The sequence below is a fragment of the Heptranchias perlo genome, chromosome 8 (genome assembly GCF_035084215.1).
Source record: "Heptranchias perlo isolate sHepPer1 chromosome 8, sHepPer1.hap1, whole genome shotgun sequence".
Classification (NCBI taxonomy): domain Eukaryota; kingdom Metazoa; phylum Chordata; class Chondrichthyes; order Hexanchiformes; family Hexanchidae; genus Heptranchias; species Heptranchias perlo.
In genome coordinates, this window is record NC_090332.1 from 12770689 (window position 1) to 12793596 (window position 22908).

A 22908-nucleotide genomic window follows, 5' to 3' on the forward strand; every position below is an offset into this window, starting at 1 on the left:
GGTGCAGAAGAGATTTCCTAGAATGATTCCAGGGATGAGGGACTTTAGTTATGTGGATAGACTGGAGAAGCTGGGGTTGTTCTCCTTGGAACAGAGAAGGTTGCGAGGAGATTTGATAGTGGTATTCAAAATCATGAAGGGTCTAGACAGAATAGATAGAGAGAAACAGTTCCCATTGGCAGAAGGGTGAAGAACCAGAGGACATAGATTTACGGTGTTAGACAAAAGAACCAAAGGTGACATGAGGAAAAACTTTTTTACACAACAAGTGGTTAGGATCTGGAATGCACTGCCAGAGGGGATGGTGGAGGCAGATTCGATAATGGCCCTCAAAAGGGAACTGGATAAGTACTTGAAAGGAAAAAATTTGCAGGGCTACGGGGACAGGGCGGGGGAGTGGGACTAGCTGGATTGCTCTTGCATAGAGCCGGTGCGGACTCGATGGGCCGAATGGCCTCCTTCCGTGCTGCAATTTCTATATTCCTTGTTCCTGTCTATGATTCTATGATCTCACCCCAGGCTGTTTTCTCACGCTTGGCAACGGCTGGCTCAGGAATGGCACGGCATGAGGCCTGGCAGAATGCCAACTGCCAGTTGGTGGGCTGAGGAATGGGCACAGCACAGGGGCATCAAAAACAGGAGGAAACTCCAACAAATGAGGGTCGTAGAAATCTGGAATTCTCGCCCCTCAAAAAAGGTAGTGGATGCTGGGACAATTAGAGCTTTCAAAACTGAGGTCGCTAGATTTGTGTTTGGTAAGGATATCAAGGGATGTGGCGCTAAGGCGGGTAAATGGAGCTGAGGGACAGATCAGCCATGGTCTAACTGAATGGCGGAGCAGGCTCGAGGGGCCGAATGGCCTATTCCTGTTCCTAAGTGACATCCCTTGAGCATTCATTCAGGAAATAGGGCCCATTATGTCCGTGTAGCAGACAACTAGTCTCCTATTTACGTGAAAAAAGATATGAAGCAATACAGGATGGTTATAAATTACATTCATAAAAACAAGCATTTTAGGAAGAATAGCTGATTGACGTATGATTGAAATGGAGTGGGTGGAGCTCGGCCCCTCCCCTCCCCAACCTCCCCTCGCAAACAAAAACCTGCAACCACATTTTCTTTTCAATGGAATAAAATGAAGTTCAACACAAGAGTGAGATCCAGTAATAAAATCTTTGGCTCCCACCTCTTCGGGTTGGTAACTATGGCATAAACATGGGTCTTGAATAATTTTAATAGTAGGAAAAATATAAATGTAGCACACAAGGTTTGTAGCTCAAAGGGGGCACTATCTTCATGGGAGAATGTCTGGCAGGCTTTTATTCCATTTGTTTACGAGGAAAGAATGTGATGACCAAAATCGTATCGACACAGATCATCATGTTACTCATGTGTGTCATCCTCGTGACAGAAATAGCAGACAGTTTTTCTCTCTAAGATAGATTCATCTCCAAGATCTGATGGTTTCCACCACAAGGTATTCAAAGAAATAAGGAGGAATGGCGAGGTAATTGCAGATGCATTAGTCATAATTTTCCAAAGCTCGCTACATTCAGCAATTGTGCCATTGGTTTTGGAAAATTGCAAATATCACTCCGTTATTTAAGAAGGGAGAAAGAAACCAGGGCCTAAATTTTAACTCCGAGCCGGGAAGACGGCAGGGGGGGCGAGGACGTCGGAGAGCGTGGGGGGGGGGGGGCGAGGACGTCGGAGAGCGTGGGGGGGGGGGGGGCCGTCGGAGAGCATGGGGGGCGTCGGAGAGGGTGGAAGGGGGGTCGGAGATCGTGGGGGCGGGGGGGGGGGGTCGGAGATCATTGGGGGGGGGGGGGCAGTCGGAGATCATGGGGGGGGCGGCGGTCGCTGCAGATAAGCTTTTTGGGCTTGGGGGAAGCACTCCTGCTCTTCCGAGCCCACAAGCTGTGCTATAAAGACACTTACCTGCAGTTTTGGGCCTTCTCACCTCCTCTCACATGGCATAAAGTAGAAGGCTCAGGAATCCTGGCCCCCAGGGGTTAAAATCAAAAAAGCTGTTAAAATGGAGGCCCCGCAGCCTCCTTGAAAGCTTTTAGTGACTGACCTGCCTCCTGAGAGCGGGTTGGTCACTCAGCCCTCGTCCCGCCTCCATTAAAACAGGAAACGGGCAGGTTGGAGGCGAGTTATAGATTTTCAAAATTTTTACTGCCCCACCCCCCCCCCCGCCAACCGCCCGTTTCTCCGCGTTACGGGTTCGGGGTTCGGGGCACTACGGGTGGCTCTGCTGCACAGGAGGGGAGGAAGAAGAGTGGCAGGGCTGTAGTGATAGGGGATTCAACTGTAAGGGGAACAGATAGGCGTTTCTGCGGCTGCAAACGTGACTCCAGGATGGTATGTTGCCTCCCTGGTGCTAGGTCAAGGATGTCACAGAGCGGCTGCAGGGCATTCTGGAGGGGGAGGGTGAACAGCCAGTAGTCGTGGTCCATTTTGGTACCAACGACATAGGTAAAAAAAGGGATGAGGTCCTGCAAGGTGAATTTAAGGAGTTAGGAGATAAATTAAAAAGCAGGACTTCAAAGATAGTGATCTCAGGATTACTACCGGTGCCACGTGCCATTGAGTATAGGAACAAGAGAATAGACAGGATGAATGCGTGGCTGCAGGCATGGTGTAGGAGGGAGGGATTTAGATTCCTGGGACATTGGGACCGGTTCTGGGGAAGGTGGGACCTGTACAAGCGGGAAGGTTACACCCGAGCAGGACCGGGACAAATGTCCTCGCGGGGGTGTTTGCTAGTGCTGTTGGGGAAGGTTTAAACTAGAGTGGCGGGGGATGGGAACCTGAGCGGGGAGTCAGAAGGGAATAAAGTTGAGAGCAGCAAGAGAGGGGAAGACCCTGGGGAAATCTACAATACAAATAGTACAAACAGTTGTTCAAGAACAAGTGAAAGGGAAAAGCATAGAGCAGCGGAAAGAAAGTGTACTTTAGGCACTTTAGGCACGACAGATAAAATGAAAACTAGAAGGCGTAAGGCGATTAACCCAGCATCAAAGCTGTGGCAGGGGGTTGGGAACCTGAGCAGGGAGACAGAGGAAAGCAGATCAGGAAGGGACAGAATGTATGGAGTAAAAGGTAAAGTGTTAAAAAAGGAAAAAGCAGGAACTAAGTGTCACAAAACATATTTGAAAGTTCTTTATCTGAATGCACATAGCATTCGTAACAAAATGGACGAGTTAACGGCACAAATAACGACGTATGGGTATGATCTTGTGGCCATTACAGAAACATGGCTGCAGGGTGACAACGACTGGGAATTAAATATGCCAGGGTATTTAACAATCAGGAAGGACAGGCAGGAAGGAAGGGGAGGTGGGGTGGCTATGTTAATAAGGGAAAGAATCAGTGTAATAGAGAGAAAAGATATTGGGACAAAGGATCAGGATAATGAAACAGTTTGGGTAGAGATAAGGAATAATAAGGGGAAAAAAACACTCGTGGGCGTAGTATATAGGCCTCCTAATAGTTGCAACTCTGCTGGAAGAAGTATTAATCAGGAAATAGTCGGGGCATGTAATAAGGGAACAGCTATAATTATGGGGGATTTTAACTATCATATTAACTGGACAAATCAAATTGGGCAGGGCAGCCTTGAGGAAGAGTTTATTGAGTGTATTAGGGATGGATTTCTTGAGCAGTATGTAACTGATCCTGCAAGGGGGCAAGCAACCTTGGACCTGGTCCTGTGTAATGAGCCAGGATTAATTAATAATGTCCTAGTTAAGGATCCCCTTGGAATGAGTGACCATAACATGGTTACATTCCATATCCAATTAGAGGGTGAGAAGGTTGGTTCTCAAACAAGCGTACTGAGCTTGAATACAGGAGACTATGATGGTATGAGAGCGGAATTGATTAAAGTGGACTGGGAAAATAGTTTAAAGGGTAAGACGGTACATGAACAGTGGTGTTCATTTAAGGAGTTATTTTACAACTTTCAAAAAATATATATTCCACTGAGGAAAAAAGGGTGTAAAAGAAATGACAGCCATCCATGGCTAAGTAAAGAAATTAAGGATAGTATCCGACTAAAAACAAGGACATATAAGGTAGCCAAACTTAGTGGGAGGATAGAAGATTGGGAAGTCTTCAAAAGACAGCAAAAAGTAACTAAAGGATTAATTAAGAAAGGGAAGATAGTTTATGAAAATAAATTAGCAAAAAATATAAAAACAGATAGCAAGAGTTTCTACAGTTATATAAAAAGAAAAAGGGTGGCTAAGGCAAACGTAGGTCCTTTAGAGGATGAGACCGGGAAATTAATGGTGGGAAACATGGAGATGGCAAAAATGCTGAACAAATATTTTGTTTCAGTCTTTACGGTAGAGGACACTAAGAATATCCCAACACTGGACAAACAGGGGGCTCTAGTGGGAGAGGAGCTAAATACGATTAAAATCACTAACGAATTGGTACTCAGTAAATTAATGGGACTCAAGGCGGATAAATCCCCTGGACCTGATGGCTTACATCCTAGGGTCTTGAGGGAAGTGGCAGTAGGGATTGTGGATGCTTTGGTAATAATTTTCCAAAATTCTCTGGACTCGGCAAAGGTCCCGGCAGATTGGAAAACTGCTAATGTAACACCCTTATTTAAAAAGGGTAGTAGGCAGAAGGCTGGAAAGTTAGCCTAACATCTGTGGTGGGTAAAATTTTGGAGTCTATTATTAAGGAGACAGTAGCAGAACATTTGGATAAACATAATTTAATAGGACAAAGTCAGCATGGCTTTACGAAGGGGAAGTCATATCTGACAAATTTGCTTGAGTTCTTTGAGGACATAACGTACAGGGTGGATAAAGGGGAACCAGTGGACGTAGTGTATTTGGACTTCCAGAAGGCATTCGACAAGGTGCCACATAAAAGATTATTGCTCAAGATAAAGAATCACTGGATTGGGGGTAATATTCTGGCATGGGTGGAGGATTGGTTATCTAACAGGAAGCAGAGAGTTGGGATAAATGGTACATTCTCGGACTGGCAACTTGTAGCCAGTGGTGTTCCGCAGGGGTCGGTGCTGGGTCCCCAACTCTTTACAATCTATATTAATGATTTGGAGGAGGGGACCGAGTGTAACATATCAAAGTTTGCAGATGATACAAAGATGGGAGGGAAAGTAGAGAGTGAGGAGGACATAAAAAACCTACAAGGGGATATAGACAGGCTGGGTGAGTGGGCGGAGATTTGGCAGATGCAATACAATATTGGAAAATGTGAGGTTATGCACTTTGGCAAGAAAAATCGGAGAGCAAGTTATTATCTTAAAGGCGAGAAACTGGAAAGTACTGCAGTACAAAGGGATCTGGGGGTCCTAGTGCAAGAAAATCAAAAAGTTAGTTTGCAGGTGCAGCAGGTGATCAAGAAGGCCAACGGAATGTTGGCTTTTATTGCTAGGGGGATAGAATATAAAAACAGGGAGGTATTGCTGCAGTTATATAAGGTATTGGTGAGACCGCACCTGGAATATTGCATACAGTTTTGGTGTCCACACTTAAGAAAAGACATACTTGCTCTCGAGGCAGTACAAAGAAGGTTCACTCAGTTAATCCCGGGGATGAGGGGGTGGACATATGAGGAGAGGTTGAGTAGATTGGGACTCTACTCATTGGAGTTCAGAAGAATGAGAGGCGATCTTATTGAAACATATAAGATTGTGAAGGGGCTTGATTGGGTGGATGCGGTAAGGATGTTCCCAAGGATGGGTGAAACTAGAACTAGGGGGCATAATCTTAGAATAAGAGGCTGCTCTTTCAAAAGTGAGATGAGGAAAAGCTTCTTCACTCAGAGGGTAGTAGGTCTGTGGAATTTGCTGCCCCAGGAAGCTGTGGAAGCTACGTCATTAAATAAATTTAAAACAGAAATCGACAGTTTCCTAGAAGTAAAGGGAATTAAGGGTTACGGGGAGCGGGCAGGAAATTGGACATGAATTTAGATTTGAGGTTAGGATCAGATCAGCCATGATCTTATTGAATGGCGGAGCAGGCTCGAGGGGCCGATTGGCCTACTCCTGCTCCTATTTCTTATGTTCTTATGTTAAAATCATGCCCCAGGTAACTATTGACCGATCAGTTTAACATCAATTGTGGGGAAGTTATTGGAATCTATCACCAGAGACAGAGTGGCATCAGCTGATCAGAGAGTCAACATGGATTTGTGAAGGATAAGTCATGCCTGATTCATCTAGTTGAGGGAACCACCATGGTGGATTGGGGAGTGTCCATGGATGTTGTCTATATGGACTTCCACAAGACATTTGAAAAGGTTCTGCACAAGAGATTATTAGCAAAAATAAAAGCACCTGGAATTGGAGGTAACCTTATGATATGGGTTGGTAATTGGTTGGGAAGTAGGAGCCATAGAGTAGGAATAAAGGGATTGTTCTCTGATTGGCAGGATGTAACAAGTGGAAGTCCATACAGACAACATCCATAGACACTCCCCCATCCACCATGCTAGTTACCTCAACTAGATGAATCAGACATGACCTGTTCCCCAGGGATCTGTATCGTAGCCTCAGCTTTTCGCCATATATCAATGACTCGGATGAAGGAATAGAGAGCTGTTTATCCAAGTTTGCAGATGGCACTAAGTTAGGAGGCAATGTAAGTTGTGTGGATAGGAGCAGGAAGTTATAATGGGACATAGACAGACTAAGTGAGTGGTTCAATGTGGGGAAGTGTCAGGTCACCAACTTCGGATCTGAGAAAGACAAACTAGAATATTTTCATAATGGTGAGACAAGGAGCTGTGGAGGAGCAAAGGGATTTGAGTGTCCATGTACATAAATCACCAAAAGCTAGTGCACAGGTACGCAAAGTAATCAAAAAGGCTAATGGAATGTTGGCCTTTATTTCAATGGGGTTAGAATACAAAAGAAGTGGATTTGATGCTTCGGTTGTACAGAGCCTTGGCCAGATCCCATCTGGAATACTGTGTTCAGGCACTGTATCTGTTGGAATGGAAGCTTTTTTCGCTGCAGTTTTTGCATCTTTATCTTAAGTATTATATTTTTAATTAAAACTAGTGTTAAAATTTTGCAACAGTAGATGCCAATGGTATCAGAACATGATCAGGTTCAAACTGGCAAACGTCAAATTTAGGACTGATATTAGGAAGTGTGGAAGATTATCCTCGCACAGAGTAACCAATACATGGGGCTCGATGATACCAGGCCCTCGGGTTTCCGGCGGGTTGGGTTTCGGGAGCGTGGTCAACACGCTCGGTGAAATTAGTGGGTTGCCCGCGCAATCGTAGCAGGCAACACACTAATAGGAATCAATTACCTGCTCCTCCGGGGTCCACGCTGCTGGTCTGCGCATCGGGCGGGCTGCGCATGCGCAGTACGATCTGTCAGCTAGAGGCGCTCTATTTAAAGGGGCAGTCCTCCACTGACAGATGCTGCAACCAATGGAACAAATTTCAGCATGGAGCAGCCCAGGAGGAAGGCTGCTCCCAGTTTAATGATGCCTCACCCCAGGTATCATCAGATGGGGTGAGGAGGAGGGCGAAGACAGAGATCTTCCACCCGGCGGGCGGGAGGAAGCGGCCAGCCTCTGCCACCAAGAAGGCCTGGCTCGAGGTGGCAGAGGGGGTCACCTGCGCAACCAACATATCGCCCACCTGCATACAGTGCAGGAGGCGCTTCAATGACCTCAGTAGGTCAGCCACAGTGAGAACACGAAGTCTTTCCCCTACACTCCATCTGCCACAACACTGCCCCCACCCCACATCTCCTTCGGCACTGCCAACACTACTCTGTCACATCACCCCTCATACCCACTCAAACCCCATCCTCATCTTACCTCCACCTACTCACCTCGCCAGTACTCATCCTGCCACTAACACGCGACCCAATCCTCATACAATCTCATGGCTCTATCCCATACTCACCCTCTCGTGCATCTCCCTCACGGCCAGCCTCACTCAACCTGCCACCACCTGTGCTGCAGCCACAGGGCATGCATCATATATGTGCAGTGGGCAGCGTAAGGCAAATGTTTCGTGAGCATGAAGGGGGTGCACAAGGGTGTCGGAGGGTTTGCCATGGGTGTTACCTGTATTGAATTTCAGAGCAACAAACAGCACACATTATATTGGCACCACCACTGCCATGTCTCCGCGAATCCTGTCTGTTGTGTCCAATAATGCCCGCTCCTGGGTATCACTATGAGGACCCACCACTGATGCCACCCATCGTGTTACTGCAGAGTAGGTGCAAGTGTATTTGCAGGGCTCTTCCGCGCAGACCACTGAGAGACCTCGGCGGTGTAGCCGGCTGCACCCTGGAAGGATGCGGAGGAGAAGTTATGGAGGGCAGTGGTGACTTTGGCAACGACAGGTAAGCACTTGGTGCTGGGGCCAGCCAAGAGCAGCTCGGCATGAAAGAGCCTGCAGATCTCCACGACTACATGTCGAGCGAATCTGCGCCTCCGTGTGCACTGCTGCTCGGAGAGGTCCGGGGAGCTTCGCCTCGGTCTGTGGACCATGTGGCGAGGGTAGTGCCCTCTGCGATGCGTCTCTCTCTGCGGTAGCCCTCCCTCCTGCTGTGCAGGTGGGCGTGCAACAACCCCGTGTTGGGGGGCTCCACGTCTCTGCGGTGGACGGCGTGGACTGCGAGGCTGCTGGGGCTGGTCATGCTGTTCGTCCTCCGAGGGTGTCCACGCACCACCCATCTGGCAGGTGTTGGTGTGAGGGGTTGTGCAGGGTAGGTGGGTGGTTCCTCGGACTGGGGCTGCGGTTTCGTGTCGGTCTGTCCTCTGGCTTGGCAGGGGGTGGTGGGGGGCAGGGGTTGCCCTATGTGACGCGGTGGCCTCCTGCGTGGGTGAGGGCTCTCCCCCGTGGGGTGCACCTTGGCAGCTGCCACAAGCTGCTGGCTGCAACACGCCTGGTTGGAGAGAGACTGTTTCCCCCAGTGTGTGAAACAGTCTGCGACGCAGGTGAAATCCCACACTTCCTCTTTTGACAGCTGATTCAGCTCATTAACTGACCTCAACAAGCAAGGTAAGTACTCTCAAGTGGAACCCCGCTGGCTTTAATTGCCTGCGGGATTCCCACCAGCGGGGGCCACGCACGCAGCCCCGCACGTCATCGGGGAACCTGGAAGTGGTCGGGATCGCGGCGCGATCCGGTCACGTGACCTCATATCGGGATTTTCGGGGCCCCCCCGCTGGAAACCCGCAGGAAACCCGACCCTAAAATCGAGCCCATGGAGCGAACTCCTGAATATAGTTGTGGAAGCAAAAACCCCGGCATTATTTAAGATAAAGTTAGATTCTGCAATGGGGGAGTGTGGGATCTTTCTGGATGGATGAAGGATCATTCGGTCTTTTTATTTCAGCATGTTAAAAAATGTTTTTTTGGTGTTTTTCATGTTCTATTTTTGTGTCAAAGACTAGGAGAAAATCAAGGGGAAATTTGGACCTCAAAAAACCAAGTAGACGATAAAAGCAGTAAAAAAAAAACAATTTGGACCCTTACTAAAATTCAACAAGCTGGGGATTTAAAAAAAGGCAGAGTTTAGCTAAATATTAACCAACAATTATTTAGACCGTTCACAGACACCACTGTGAGTTTTTTAAATATTGTACTTCCACATTCTCTACTTGAATTGCCATTCCAAATCTCATCCAATCTTTAGTGAATGTTCGAGCTTTTTTCAATGTTACTTCCAGTGAAAAATAGCTCCACCACACCAGCACTTTCACTCTGAGTTTCTAATTACTTTGTCACACACTCCATGTTGTGAATTGGCCAGAGTCTTTTCAATAATTTTTTTTTATTATTAATTCTCGGGATGTGGGCATCACTGGGAAGGCCAGCATTTATTGCCCATCCCTAGTTGCCTTTGAGTGGTTCGCTAGGCCGCTTCAGAGGGCAGTTAAGAGCCAACTACATTAGTATGGAACTGGAGTCGCATATAGGCCAGACCAGGTTAGGACGGCAGGTTTCCTTCCCTGAAGCACATCAGTGAACCAGTTGGGTTTTTACAACAATCCGACAGCTTCATGGTCACTGATACCAGCTTTTAAAAAAAAAAGTGAATTCAAATTCTCACCACAGTGGGATTTGAACTCGTGTTGACTGAGTCATTAGATTATTAGTCCAGTAATATTACCACTACGCTACCATACCCTCTAGTCAATGGTGTGGTAGCCTTCACGTAGAAGCTTCCATCTGACGATTCCATTGTTTAAGCACACTTAGTTTGTGTGAAATGGTGGTTATCTTTGTCCTCGTTCTGTTGACTTCTTCACACCGTTAGGGTTTAAAAGACAGAGCTGGGGTTTGTGAAAGGGAGTGAATTTCTACATCATGACTGCTGAAAAGATTGAGTGTCCTGCTTTTCTGGCCGCATTATCGGGATACAGTAAACAACCATACAGTCCTTTTGCAAGGTGGTTTTGGTTCTGAGCAAGACAGTTTAAAGTCGCAAAGGAGAAGATCTGTAGTTAGGTATGGTCCTTCTACCGTCTGAGTATAACCGCATGAAGTTTTCCCATTGTGAGGATGAGCATATCGTAAACTATGAGCAGTTAAACCAAAAAAAATAAGCAAAAAGTAATTTGGCAATTTGCCTACCCGGCTCGTGCACTTACTGGTCTTTATCCAACACACAGAAAGAATCCAAGAATGGGAAGTTGGCGGTTATACTTTCAAAGTCCTCTTGGGAGATGTAACCATCGTGATCGTGGTCATAGTTCCTAAATACAGACTAAAAACTCTAATAAGCTTTCAGCAGAGGCAGAACAAACGCATAAAGTAAAACAATACCGCACAAACACGCAATAGGGTGTTAACAAAATGGCAGATAAAAGCAATGAAGACAAGCAAGATAATATGGCCCTAGTCTCAGGGACACAGTGCTCTGTGCAGAGTGATGTAAAAGCAAAGACGGTTTAGAATCATATAGGAGAAGATCTGTAGTTAGATACAGTCTTTCTACTGTGTTAAAGTGCACCATTGACAGCATTTCTGTGGAAATTTCAAAGAAAATTCCAATCGAGGACACTGCAGCAGAGCAGAACTGAAATATAAGATTACACCTGGGACTCTCCACAAAGCGAGTTCTCAGTCTCAGACGAGGCCATTGGGGGAAACCAAGATGAAGTGAGGGGCTAGTCCACAGATCCGGAAAATAAAATCATCAAATGAGCCAATCCATCTCCTTTCCTGTTCCTCCCAACCCCTAGCAACTTTGCAGGAGGCCTTAGAGTGGGTCTAAGGGCCTGCTCACTCACAAAATAGGATGTGGCATGGAGGGACTGAAAGAAGGAGGCAATCACTTCTTTACAAAAAAATGGATGGATTGCAGGAGATGGTTAAATCCTCAATGTTTACACAAGGCATCTTGTTAAGAAAACTAAAGAGACAACCAGAAGTCTTGAGAATGTCTGGTATTAAGCAAAGCCCTGCTTGCTTCTCAGATATTTAAACAGGCTTTGCACCTTCCCATTATCTGACATACAATGGCCTCGAAATTGGTTCGCACCGGCTGGCATGAACTGGGCACAGGGATTGATTCCTGAGCTGGAACGAGTAGTCCCAACGCCCACCCGATATTGGGCCTCGGGCCTCACCGGCGAGCTGCAGACGCCTGCTGGACGTCCCCAGGCAGCTTGTCGGTGAAGAGCATTTGAATTTCGGGCCACTGCCGGCGACGCAGGTAGGTCTTGTAAGATTGAATCGACCGGGCGATCGAGAGAAGGGAATGATCGGCACAGGGATGGGGGGGGGGGGGCGATCGGGAGACGGAAGGAGGGGGCGACCAAGAGGGGGGATCGAGGTAGTGATTGGGCTGCGTTCAAAGCAAACCAATCTGGAAATGGGGGTATCAAACAGGTATTTGGCCCTTTATTTGAGAATGCAAAGGGCCTAACGCCTGTTTCAGGCATGGGCCCTGAACACCTCTTTTGATGCCTATACCAATATGGCGGATGGCGCACTTCCAGCTCAGAATGTGCGCGCATGCCACCCGCCATATCAGGCGCTTTGGTGTTCATTTTATGCCTGTACAATGGGCGCAGCAACACGAATTTCTAGGCCAATGTATCTCCAGATCACTATACATACGGCGGATACTAGTTAATGGGGTCATGGTTTAAAGAGGGGATTCTCAGACGACATGATAAAATCAGTTTTGATGAGTTTAGTTTATTATTATGGGATGCCCAATGAGTTAGACAGTTAATACTAACTTGAAATACCCACTTTATTCACTAGTGAACTTGCTGCCCAGACAATCCACTGGGTAAATGCATCACCTGGTTTGGTACCGAGTCATACAGACCAGAAGCTCCCAGGTTGATTCCTAGTCTATGCTGGGTGTTAGCTGAGGCTTACGGGTGCTTTAATTCCCCTCAAATGTGCCTGGACTAGCAAGGATGTGGAGATGCCGGTGATGGACTGGGGTGGACAAATGTAAGGAGTCTTACAACACCAGATTATAGTCCAACAGCTTTATTTAAAATCACAAGCTTTCGGAGGCTTCCTCCTTCGCCAGGACTATAACCTGGTGTTGTAAGACTCCTTACATTGGACTAGCAAGAGGGAGGGGGAGCGACATCAGAAAAGGTTTCCACTCCTGATCACAAACCGGCTGTCTGTGCTGAGAAGAAAGTGCGCGCGGATCACGTGAGGAAAGGATCGGGCTCAGGCGTGTTATTCCCCTCGCCCCCACCTCCGCATTGCTGACATTCACTGTCTTAGTTCACACAAGAATGAATTCCTAGAGGGCCTCTGGCAAATACGGATCGATACCCCGGCAAGCAGCAGCACCTTCAGGAGACTGGGAAACTGAGTCAGGTCCCAGCGGAAAGATCTACAGGCCTAAAAAAATAGCGATCCTGACCTGGAGCAGGAGCGCTGATCTAGAATCATAGAACGGCTACAGCACAGAAGGAGCCCATTCGGCCCATCGAGCTCGTGCCGGCTCTTTGTCAGAGCAATCAGTGAGTCCCATTTACCCATTTGCTTCAAAGTACCTTTTCTAAAAAGAATCAAACATTTGCACTCTATTCAGCTATTCATCAATAGATTACACAACCAACACTGGGACATTCAGACGTAAACTTAGACTTAAACCAATGCCAAGGATGAGATTTTTCCTGAAATTGCTTTCTGTGAAGTATACTTACATCGACCATCTTGCGGATATGTTTATTGATGACAGTGGGATCTGGTTTCGGCGTCAGTCCGGGTGCCCAATCGACAAGTGCCACGGGCTTGTTTGGGGTGGTTGGGGTGCTGGGCTGTAAATACATCACATCACGCCCAATCCATTACATAGAATTACAGAGTATTTACAGCAAACAAACAGGCCATTCGGCCCAACAGGTCTATGCCGGTATTTATGCTCCACACGAGCCTCCTCCCACCCTACTTCATCTAACCCTATCAGCATATCCTTCTACTCCATTCTCCCTCCTGGACTTATCTAGCCTCCCCTTCTAACAACAACAACAACAATAACTTGCATTTATATAGCGCCTTTAACGTAGTAAAACGTCCTAAGGTGCTTCACAGGAGTGATCATCAAATTAAATTTGACACCAAGCCACATAAGGTGATATTAGGACAAGTGACCAAAAGCTTGGTCAGAGAGGTAGGTTTTATGGAGCGTCTTATAGGAGGAGAGAGAGGTGGAGAGGTTTAGTCAGGGGGGGGTTGTAGGGCTTAGAGAGATAGGGAGGGGTGAGGCCATGGAGCGATTTGAAAACAAGGATGTGAATTTTAAAATTCTAACTGGTAGTCACTGTAATATCTTCAAAATACACCTTGTGGCCGCACAGCCTGACGGTAACCGCTAACAGTGCGCAAAGCAGACGGCTATTTTTTATCTTTAACCCGCTCGACAACTTTAACGAGTCCCCGCTAGCGGGACTAGCACAGCTTCGGAGAATGGCAGAGACATGGCTACACAAGATCGGCTCTGATCCAGGGGCTACTGATATGCCTTGTAAGGGGTCGGGCAGAGGTTCAAACGTTGTCTAGAGGGGAGAGCCGTAGTGGGGGAAGTGGGGGGGGGTTCCCTATGCCGGGAGTGTCTCAGCCTGTCTCAGTCTTCTGGAGGCCGGCACGCCAAGTAAGTTAAGGTGTGCCAGCCTCAAGATGGGCATAAGTGGGTCCCACCACTGGGATCCCGGGCAGGGCTAGTGGCCCCTACTCCTGAAGGAAGGGAACATGTTTTTATATCAAGTTTTCTTGATCAGCCCCTTACGCAAGGGGACAAGCAGGAAATAGCCAGAGTCAGTGGTGGTGGGAGTGGGGGGGGGGGGGGGGGGGGGGCTGGGCGGGGCAACCCCCTCCTCCCATCTAGTAGGCGTCGCCTGGGTTCTCCCGCTGAATGGGGCAAGCGGGCACCAGAGTGGCACTTGCGCCCACCTGCCCCGATCAAATGATGATGTGGAGATGCCGGTGATGGACTGGGGTGGACAAATGTAAGGAATCTTACAACACCAGGTTATAGTCCAACAGTCTTATTTGAAAATCACAGCCTCCGAAAGCTTGTGATTTTCAAATAAAACTGTTGGACTATAACCTGGTGTTGTAAGATTCCTTACATCCGATCAAATTAGACGCCCTCCCAGTGACCCCGCAAACTCCGGTGGGGTCAGCACTGGAGGGCAGCAGTGGGTGCAATCCCAGTGTAACTGCCAGGATTGCATACTGAGGAATTCTGGGGTCTATTTGTTTACTCAGCTCAATGGCAAAGGTGCCCATAAAAGTTAGCAACAGCATCAATTATATAAAAATATCCACAAGGACAGACTACAATAGGAATGAAAAGTCAGTACCTACCATCAATTTAGGATTTCTTGGTTCACGGAGTAATGACAGTTCATAGATTTCGTCCTCTGTATAATATAAATCCAGGGAAAGCTGCGCAAAACACAGAATTAGCAGTGTCTCTAAGGCTCACTTAGACTTCACACAATATCATTATAATTATGACCCCAATTTGCATACCATAAGGGGACGCCCGCCCGAAAATGTGGTGGGTGTATCCCGAGTGGGAACAGGGTGGTACGTTCAGCGCCATAGCCTTTGGAGTGCTACCACCCCCTGTTCCTGCTCAGCAGGGGCAGTGAAAATTGGCCCCCCATGGATCAAAAATGGCCATAAGTAAGTTTCAGCCAGATCCACTACACCCATTTTTTAAAGCAAAGATAAACTGACATTTCCACTGGGGAGGGTAGTGGGTCTTCTTCCATGCGTTCCATTTGAACCAAGTATCCAATTAAGTGCTGCGGTATTGTTTGTGAGCTAGTCAGACACACACACATATACACCCACACACATACATACACTCACATGCACATATACACACATACATACACACACTTATACATACATATATGCACACATACATACACACATGCACATATACATGTACATTTACATGGACATATACACACATACATACACTCACTCATATACACATACATACATGCATACACATACATACACACTTACACACACACACTCATACATACATATACACATATACATATACACACATACATATGCACACAAACACGCACACATATATGCATACACACACTCGTATGTACACATACACACTCTCAACTGATATGAACTTACCGTCAACAGGTGTATTAAATCCATATTTGGTTCTAAATGAGGATTTGCGTCCTGAAGTGAAACCAGTTCATTAAATGTAACATACAATTGCTGCATTTTAACAATATTCACTTTATTTTCATCTATCCAGTCTGGAAAAGCTACATGGACAGCTATCAGGTCTTTCAAGTGAACGCCCAGAATTGGAATCTTAAAGCCCTCACATTCGGCAAAGGCCTTTCGATAGTTGCAGTAGTTTCCATTTGAAGAGACCAACTCAGTCATTTCATTCCAGACCTGGCAAAGAAAGCAGAGACAAAAATGGGAACGAAGATTAAAAAGGAAAATACATGTTTAAAACTCCAAATACAGAGGCTCACGTTAAATCAAATGGGAGCTTTTCCATTTTAAACAGCTTGCCGCAGTTTTCTACAGGGGCCTACTTATTAAAAAAATCCCAGCATTCCTGCAAACACCCCAAATACATATAGAACTGATTTCGTATATAGACACAAATAGAGCAGGGTGTTATATTCTGGTGTATTCTGGACATTGTAGTTCTTCCTTAAAGATGGGGGGGTTGTTAATTAATTTCATATGCTTCCAGTACGTATTCACATATAAGATGTTGAGAGGAACTGAATACATATTTTAAATATTTTGAATAATAAATACATGAATAAATTCATGCATACACAGCATAGGCTGATCTGGCTGGTCCTCCACTCAGCAGGGCAGGAGCCAGTTTAATTGACATGCCTACTGCGAACCCCTGGATGGGAAAGATGTGAGATGTGTTGCCTTCAACGTCCTGTGCTGAGAAGCAAGAAAATACAAGTGAAAAGCATGTTCAGGATCAGTTCCAACAAAGGCTACTGAGTGAGGCAGAGAGGAGGCATGTGTCCTTTAAGACGAAAGCCAACCTAGGCTTAGATAGTGGCTCAAGTTTCAGAGGAAAAAGACTGTCCAAAAAAAAAGTGAATTGTTTTTAGCCTGCTAAAAGGGTCAATGTGGTATAATTTATTATCTTATTTGTTATGAGAAGGGATACAAGATCAAGTCATATTATGGTGGGAATTACTTCAAATGTTTACCCAATTTTTTCACTTAACAATTGTAAATAAGCCAGTTTGCAAATCCATTTACAGCCTCATTTTGTTAAAGTGTGAATCAATCTGCCTTGTGGAAGATTGGAGACGGCCGCATGGGAATGTGTAATAAAATCAAGATATCCAGTTCATATAACAAAATCCTATTGTTACATCCCCCTGAGTTATACTGCCGTATAACTAGATATTGGTCAATATGAGCAAACCCCTGAACTTAAGAGAATACCTAAGTCGGACTTGAAGTTTGTAACTGTGAGCATTCAGGAGATTACGTGGGGTTAGCACAATTCATTCCAGGGCAGATGGTAAGTGGTCTATAGAAGGAACAGGCCAACTGGCCATTTCTCATCCATCCTTTCTTGTATTTTTATGACACTTGCTATCTTACCTTTGTAACTTCAGGAGCAAGGTGTGAGCAAGTTTCCTTCAGGCGGGATATGGCGCTATGACTTAGGCCTCCTACAACAGCCATCAATGTATTAAAGTTCTGGAGCTGGAGCAGCTTCTGAAATAGATGTGACAGAATACAGGGCCATTTGTGAAAGGTGTAACAAGGTAACTCCGCCTTCACATCACATTCAAACATATGGTGACTGGGTTGCAATTGTATAGTACTCCTCACCATCACAGTTTAACATTCCCTGTGTACTTAGGGGAAGAATATCAAACCAGAAATTCTTAACACGACAGTAACTTGGTGCAACATGACCAAGCCATTTTCTTGAACAGAACTGGATCACATGCAATATAGAACTTGCTGAGAAATAGGGTTAAATGGATTCATAATTTAAAAAAACAAAAGCAGTGATTTCTATAAGTCCATGTTACAATTTATATGCGGTGACATAACTAAACAAGATGTTAATTAAATAACAAGTACACTTACACACTAACAGCCCCCATACTGAGCACGGATATGCTGCTAATGAAGTATGCACACGATATACTGACTGTCCCATTAGTAAGGAATGTATCCACTGATATATTGCTTATATCACCACATATGGACAATAAACTAGCTGCATTGCTTAGAAGGGATACACACACAAACATACTTACTGTGTCACTGACAATGGATAAATACAAAAGTATACTGAATGTGCAGCTAATGAAGAACAGCCAGGTATGATTATTGGACAGTTAATAAGGGATACATGCACAGATATACTGACTGCCACATTACTAAGGGATACATGCACGAATATACTGACTGCCACATTACTAAGGGATACATGCACGAATATACTGACTGCCACATTACTAAGGGATACATGCACGAATATACTGACTAGCACGCTGCTAAGATATATACACTGCCACACTCTAACCAGAAATAATGGCTGATATAGGATTTGTTGTCTTTAAAACGTTCTGAATAGATAGCTGTTAGTCAAACTGAAAGAGCCATTATATTGTGACATGCTATCCATGCCTTTATTTTCTGAAGTGAACGAAACCAACTAAACAATAAGTTTGTTTGTACAGCATTACTTTCCACAAATGGTACTCCAAAATTAGATTCCAGTCATCCCTCCGATTTCTTGAGATGTTATATCGCTAGTGCTCACTGCTTATCAAATCTTTCACGTTCTGTTGATTTGGGGACTAGCCGGACACAGAGCAGCACTCAGGACTGCTGAGCTGATGGTAGTATGAGGGAACGGGAGTGAACCACTGATTGTCTAACGCAAACATAACGTAGTCCTTTGGTCACATTCTGATTAAGCCACCAAGTAGTGATAAGTTATCAACCAGAAAAAGGGAACAAAGTTCACAGAAGTCTCCCCAAAATAAAAAGTGTTGATGGGGGGTGGTTCTGGAATTCATTCAAAAAGCAGTTTGGGGTGATAACAAGTACACACAGACACTAATGGCATTAAAGGCTAAAAATCTATCAGGCTAAAACTTACTTAAAACTTAGAATCATAGAATGGTTACAGCACGGAAGGAGGCCATTCGGCCCGTCGAGTCCATGCCGGCTCTTTGCAAGAGCAATCCAGCTAGTCCCACTCCCCCGCCCTATCCCCGTAGCCCTGCAAATTTTTTCCATTATCCAATTCCCTTTTGAAAGCCACGATTGAATCTGCCTCCACCACCCCCTCGGGCAGGTGGTGGAGTGATCATAATCACTCGCTGTATAAAAAGTTTTTCCTCATGTCGCCGTTGGTTCTTTTGCCAATCACCTTAAATCTGTGTCCTCTGGTTTTTGACCCCTCCACCAATGGGAACAGTTTCTCGATATTTGAACACCTCTATCAAATCTCCGCTCAACCTTCTCTGCTCTAAGGAGAACAATCCCAGGTTCTCCAGTCTATCCACATAACTGACATCCCTCATCCCTGGAATCATTCTAGTAAATCTCTTCTGCAGTCTCTCTAAGGTCTTCACATCCTTTCTAAACTGTGGTGCCCAGAATTGGACACAATACTCCAGTTGTGGCCAATTCGAGCGTTTTATAAAGATTCATAATAACTTCCTTGCTTTTGTACTCTATGCCTCTATTTATAAAGCCCAGGATCCCGTACGCTTTCTTAACCACTTTCTCAACCTGCCCTGCCACCTTCAACGATTTGTGTACATGTACCCCAGATCTCTCTATTCTTGCACCCCCTTTTAGAATTGTACCCTTTAGTTTATATTGCCTCTCCTTGTTCTTCCTACCGAAATGTATCACTTCACACTCTTCTGCGTTGAATTTCATCTGCCACGTGTCCGCCCATTCCACCTGTCTATATTATATCCTCTTGAAGTCTATCACCATCCTCCTCACTGTTCACTACACTTCCAAGTTTTGTGCTATCTGCAAATTTTGAAATTGTGTCCTGTACACCCAAATCCAAGTCATTAATATATATCAAAAAAAGCAATGGTCCTAGTACCGACCCCTGGGGAACGCCACTGTACACCTCCCTCCAGTCTGAAAAACAACCGTTCACCACTACTCTCTGTTTCCTATTACTTAGCCAATTTCGTATCCATGCTGCCACTGCTCCTTTTATTCCATGGACTTCAACTTTGATGACTAGCCTATTATGCGGCACTTTATCAACGCCTTTTGGAAGTCCAAATACACCACATCATCCGCATTGCACTCATCGACCCTCTCTGTTACCTCATCAAAAAACTCAATCAAGTTGGTTAAACACGATTTGCCTTTAACAAATCCGTGCTGGTTTTCCCTAATCAATCCACACTCGTCCAGGTGACTGTTAATTTTGTCCCAGATTATCGTTTCTAAAAGTTTCCCCACTATCGAGGTTAAACTGACTGGCCTGTAGTTGCTGGGTTTATCCGTACACCCTTTTTTGAACAAGGGTGTAACATTTGCAATTCTCCAGTCCTCTGGCACCACCCCTGTATCTACGGATGATTGGAAGATTAAGGCCAGTACCTCCGCAATTTCCACCTTTGCTGCCCTCCGCAACCTAGGATGCATCCCATCCGGACCGGGTGATTTATCTACTTTAAGTACAGCTAGCCTTTCTATTACCTCCTCTTTATCAATTTTTAGCCCATCAAGTATCTCAACTACCTCTTCACTTACAGTGACTTTGGCAGCATCTCCTTCCTTGGTAAAGACAGATGCAAAGTACTCACTTAGCACCTCAGCCATGCCCTCTGCCTCCTTGCATAGATCTCCTTTTTGGTCCCTAATCGGTCCCACCCCTCCTCTTGCTACCCATTTACTGTTTACATGCCTGTAGAAGACTTTTGGATTCTCTTTTATGTTAGCTGCCAGTCTATTTTCATGCTTTTTCTTTGCCCCTCTTATTTCCCTTTTCACTTCCCCTCTGAACTTTCTATATTCAGCCTGGTTCTCACTTGCATTATCAACCTGACATCTTTCATACGCCTCTGTTTTCTGCTTCATCTTACTCTCTGCCTCTTTTGTCGTCCAGGGAGCTCTGGTTTTAGCTGCCCTACCTTTCTGCCTCGTGGGAATGTACCTAGACTGTACCTGAACCATCTCCTCCTTAAAGGCCGCCCATTGTTCAATTACAGTTTTGCCTGCCAATCTTTGATTTTAATTTACCCGGGCCAGATCGGTTCTCATCCCATTGAAATTGGCACTCCTCCAATTGAGTATTTTTACTTTAGAGTGGTCCATGTCCTTTTCCATAGGAATTCTAAACTTTATGATACTATGATCACTGTTCCCTAATTGTTCCCCCACTTACACTTGCTCCACTTGGTCTACCTCATTTCCCAGAGCCAAGTCCAGCAATGCCTCCTTCCTTGTTGGGCTAGAAATGTACTGGTCAAGGAAGTTCACCTGAACATACTTCAAAAATTCCACCCCCTCTTTGCCCCTTATATTATTACTATCCCAGTCTATATTAGGATAGTTGAAGTCCCCCATTGTCACTACTCTATAATTCTTGCACCTCTGTAATTTCCCTGCAAATTTGCTTCTCTATATCCTTTATGTTAGCTGCCAGTCTATTCTCATGCTTTTTCTTTGCCCCTCTTATTTCCTTTTTCACTTCCCCTCTGAACTTTCTATATTCAGCCTGGTTCTCACTTGCATTATCAACCTGACATCTTTCATACGCCCCTGTTTTCTGCTTACATCTTACTCTAGTTGGTGGCCTATAGAATACACCCAGTGGTGTAATGGCACCTCTATCGTTTCTTAACTCTAACCAATAGATCCTTGACCCCTCCAGGACATCCTCTCTCTCCAGTACTGCAATATTCTCCTTAATCAATAATGCCACCACCCCCCTCCTTTCTTTCCTTCCCTATCTTTCCTGAACACCATGTATCCAGGAATATTTAGTACCCAATCCTGCCCTTTTTTGAGCCAGGTCTCCGTTATCGCCACACCATCACATTCCCATGTGGCTAATTGCGTCTGCAGCTCTCCAACCCTGTTTGTCATGCTTCGTGCATTTACATACATGCATTGTAAACCAGTCTTAGACCTTCTTGTATTCTCTCTTAGTCTGAGCCCACCTAATACCGTAATATTTCTTACTCTAGCGCTAGCTGTTTCTCCCAATCCTTTGTGCACCTTGTTTCTCCTTTCCAATGCTACATCCAAATTAGTTTAAACCCTCCCCCACAGAACTAGCGAACCTCCCCGTGAGATCACTGGTCCCAGCTCTGTTGAGGTGCAACCCCTCCGGCCTGTACAGATCCCACTTCCCCCAGAACTGGTCCCAATGCCCTAGGAATCTAAAGCCCTCCCTCCTGCACCATCTCTCCAGCCAAGCATTCATCTGCCCTATCCTCCTATTTCTATACTCACTAGCGCATGGCACTGGGAGCAATCCAGAGATTACTAGCTTTGAGGTCCTGTTTATTAATCTCTTTCCTAACTCCCTAAACTCTCCCTGCGGGACCACATCCCTCCTTCTACCTATGTCGTTGGTACCGATATGGACCACGACCTCTGGCTGTTCATCCTCCCCCTTCAGAATGTTCTGCAGCTGCTCAGTGACATCCTTGACCCTGGCACCAGGGAGGCAACATACCATCCTGGAATCACGTCTGCGGCCGCAGAATTGCCTGTCTGTTCCCCTAACTTAGTTATCTTTGATTTTTTTTTTAAATGAACTTGTCAGATCCCACCAATGCTTATAATTTTGCAATTGGCAATAAACTAGTTGAGGCTGCAAATTCACTTTAGAAAATTACTGCACGGCAAAGGCAGCATCAGAGTGAGAATCAGAATGAGAATCAGAGTGATATATTTAAACAGCTCCTTCACCACTGACATTGGGAAATAACAGCAACAGTAAACTCTATCACCTGACAATAGGAATATACGATCCCAAGACTTTCATTTCTTGAGTTTCATGAAAATGGGTAAGTGCTCAGGAGTTTTTCTTTCAAAGAGATCTAAGGGTCGCTATTAACTCCCCCTCGAAGGGTGGGAGAGGGTCGGCGGGAGGTTAAAAATTAAAAATCACGAAACATGACCCCAACCCGCTGTGTACGCACCTGCCGCCATTTTGACAGCGACGGGTTGCGAGATGTGTCTGTGTGTTCCGCTCTCGAGAGTCGGGACACCTCATTATCATATTTAAATCAGGATCGCACAGCGCAGTTAGGGGCCTGATTTAAATTTAACGCTGGCCAGTCGGGTTTCCCAGGGCTCGGGAAACCTGGCAGCTAAATGGAGATGGGAGCAGCCGGAAAAAGCAGGTAAATGCTTTTTATAGCATTCCTTTTGAGCCAGAAGGAG

At 45.6% G+C, this 22908-nt stretch overlaps 1 protein-coding gene across 3 annotated transcripts in view; it reads right to left on the reverse strand.

Moving 5' to 3' along the window:
* The window catches only part of rasgrp3 (RAS guanyl releasing protein 3 (calcium and DAG-regulated)), an 84715-nt gene that overhangs the window by 23401 nt on the left and 38406 nt on the right, over positions 1-22908 (reverse strand). For all 3 annotated transcript variants that reach the window (XM_067988675.1, XM_067988674.1, XM_067988673.1), the window contains 5 exons: positions 17107-17223; positions 15631-15906; positions 14827-14907; positions 13164-13277; positions 10626-10741 (listed from right to left, as the gene is read on the reverse strand). In XM_067988675.1, coding sequence (XP_067844776.1) covers positions 10626-10741; positions 13164-13277; positions 14827-14907; positions 15631-15906; positions 17107-17223 — 704 coding nt within the window. The remainder of the gene's footprint in view (positions 1-10625; positions 10742-13163; positions 13278-14826; positions 14908-15630; positions 15907-17106; positions 17224-22908) is intronic.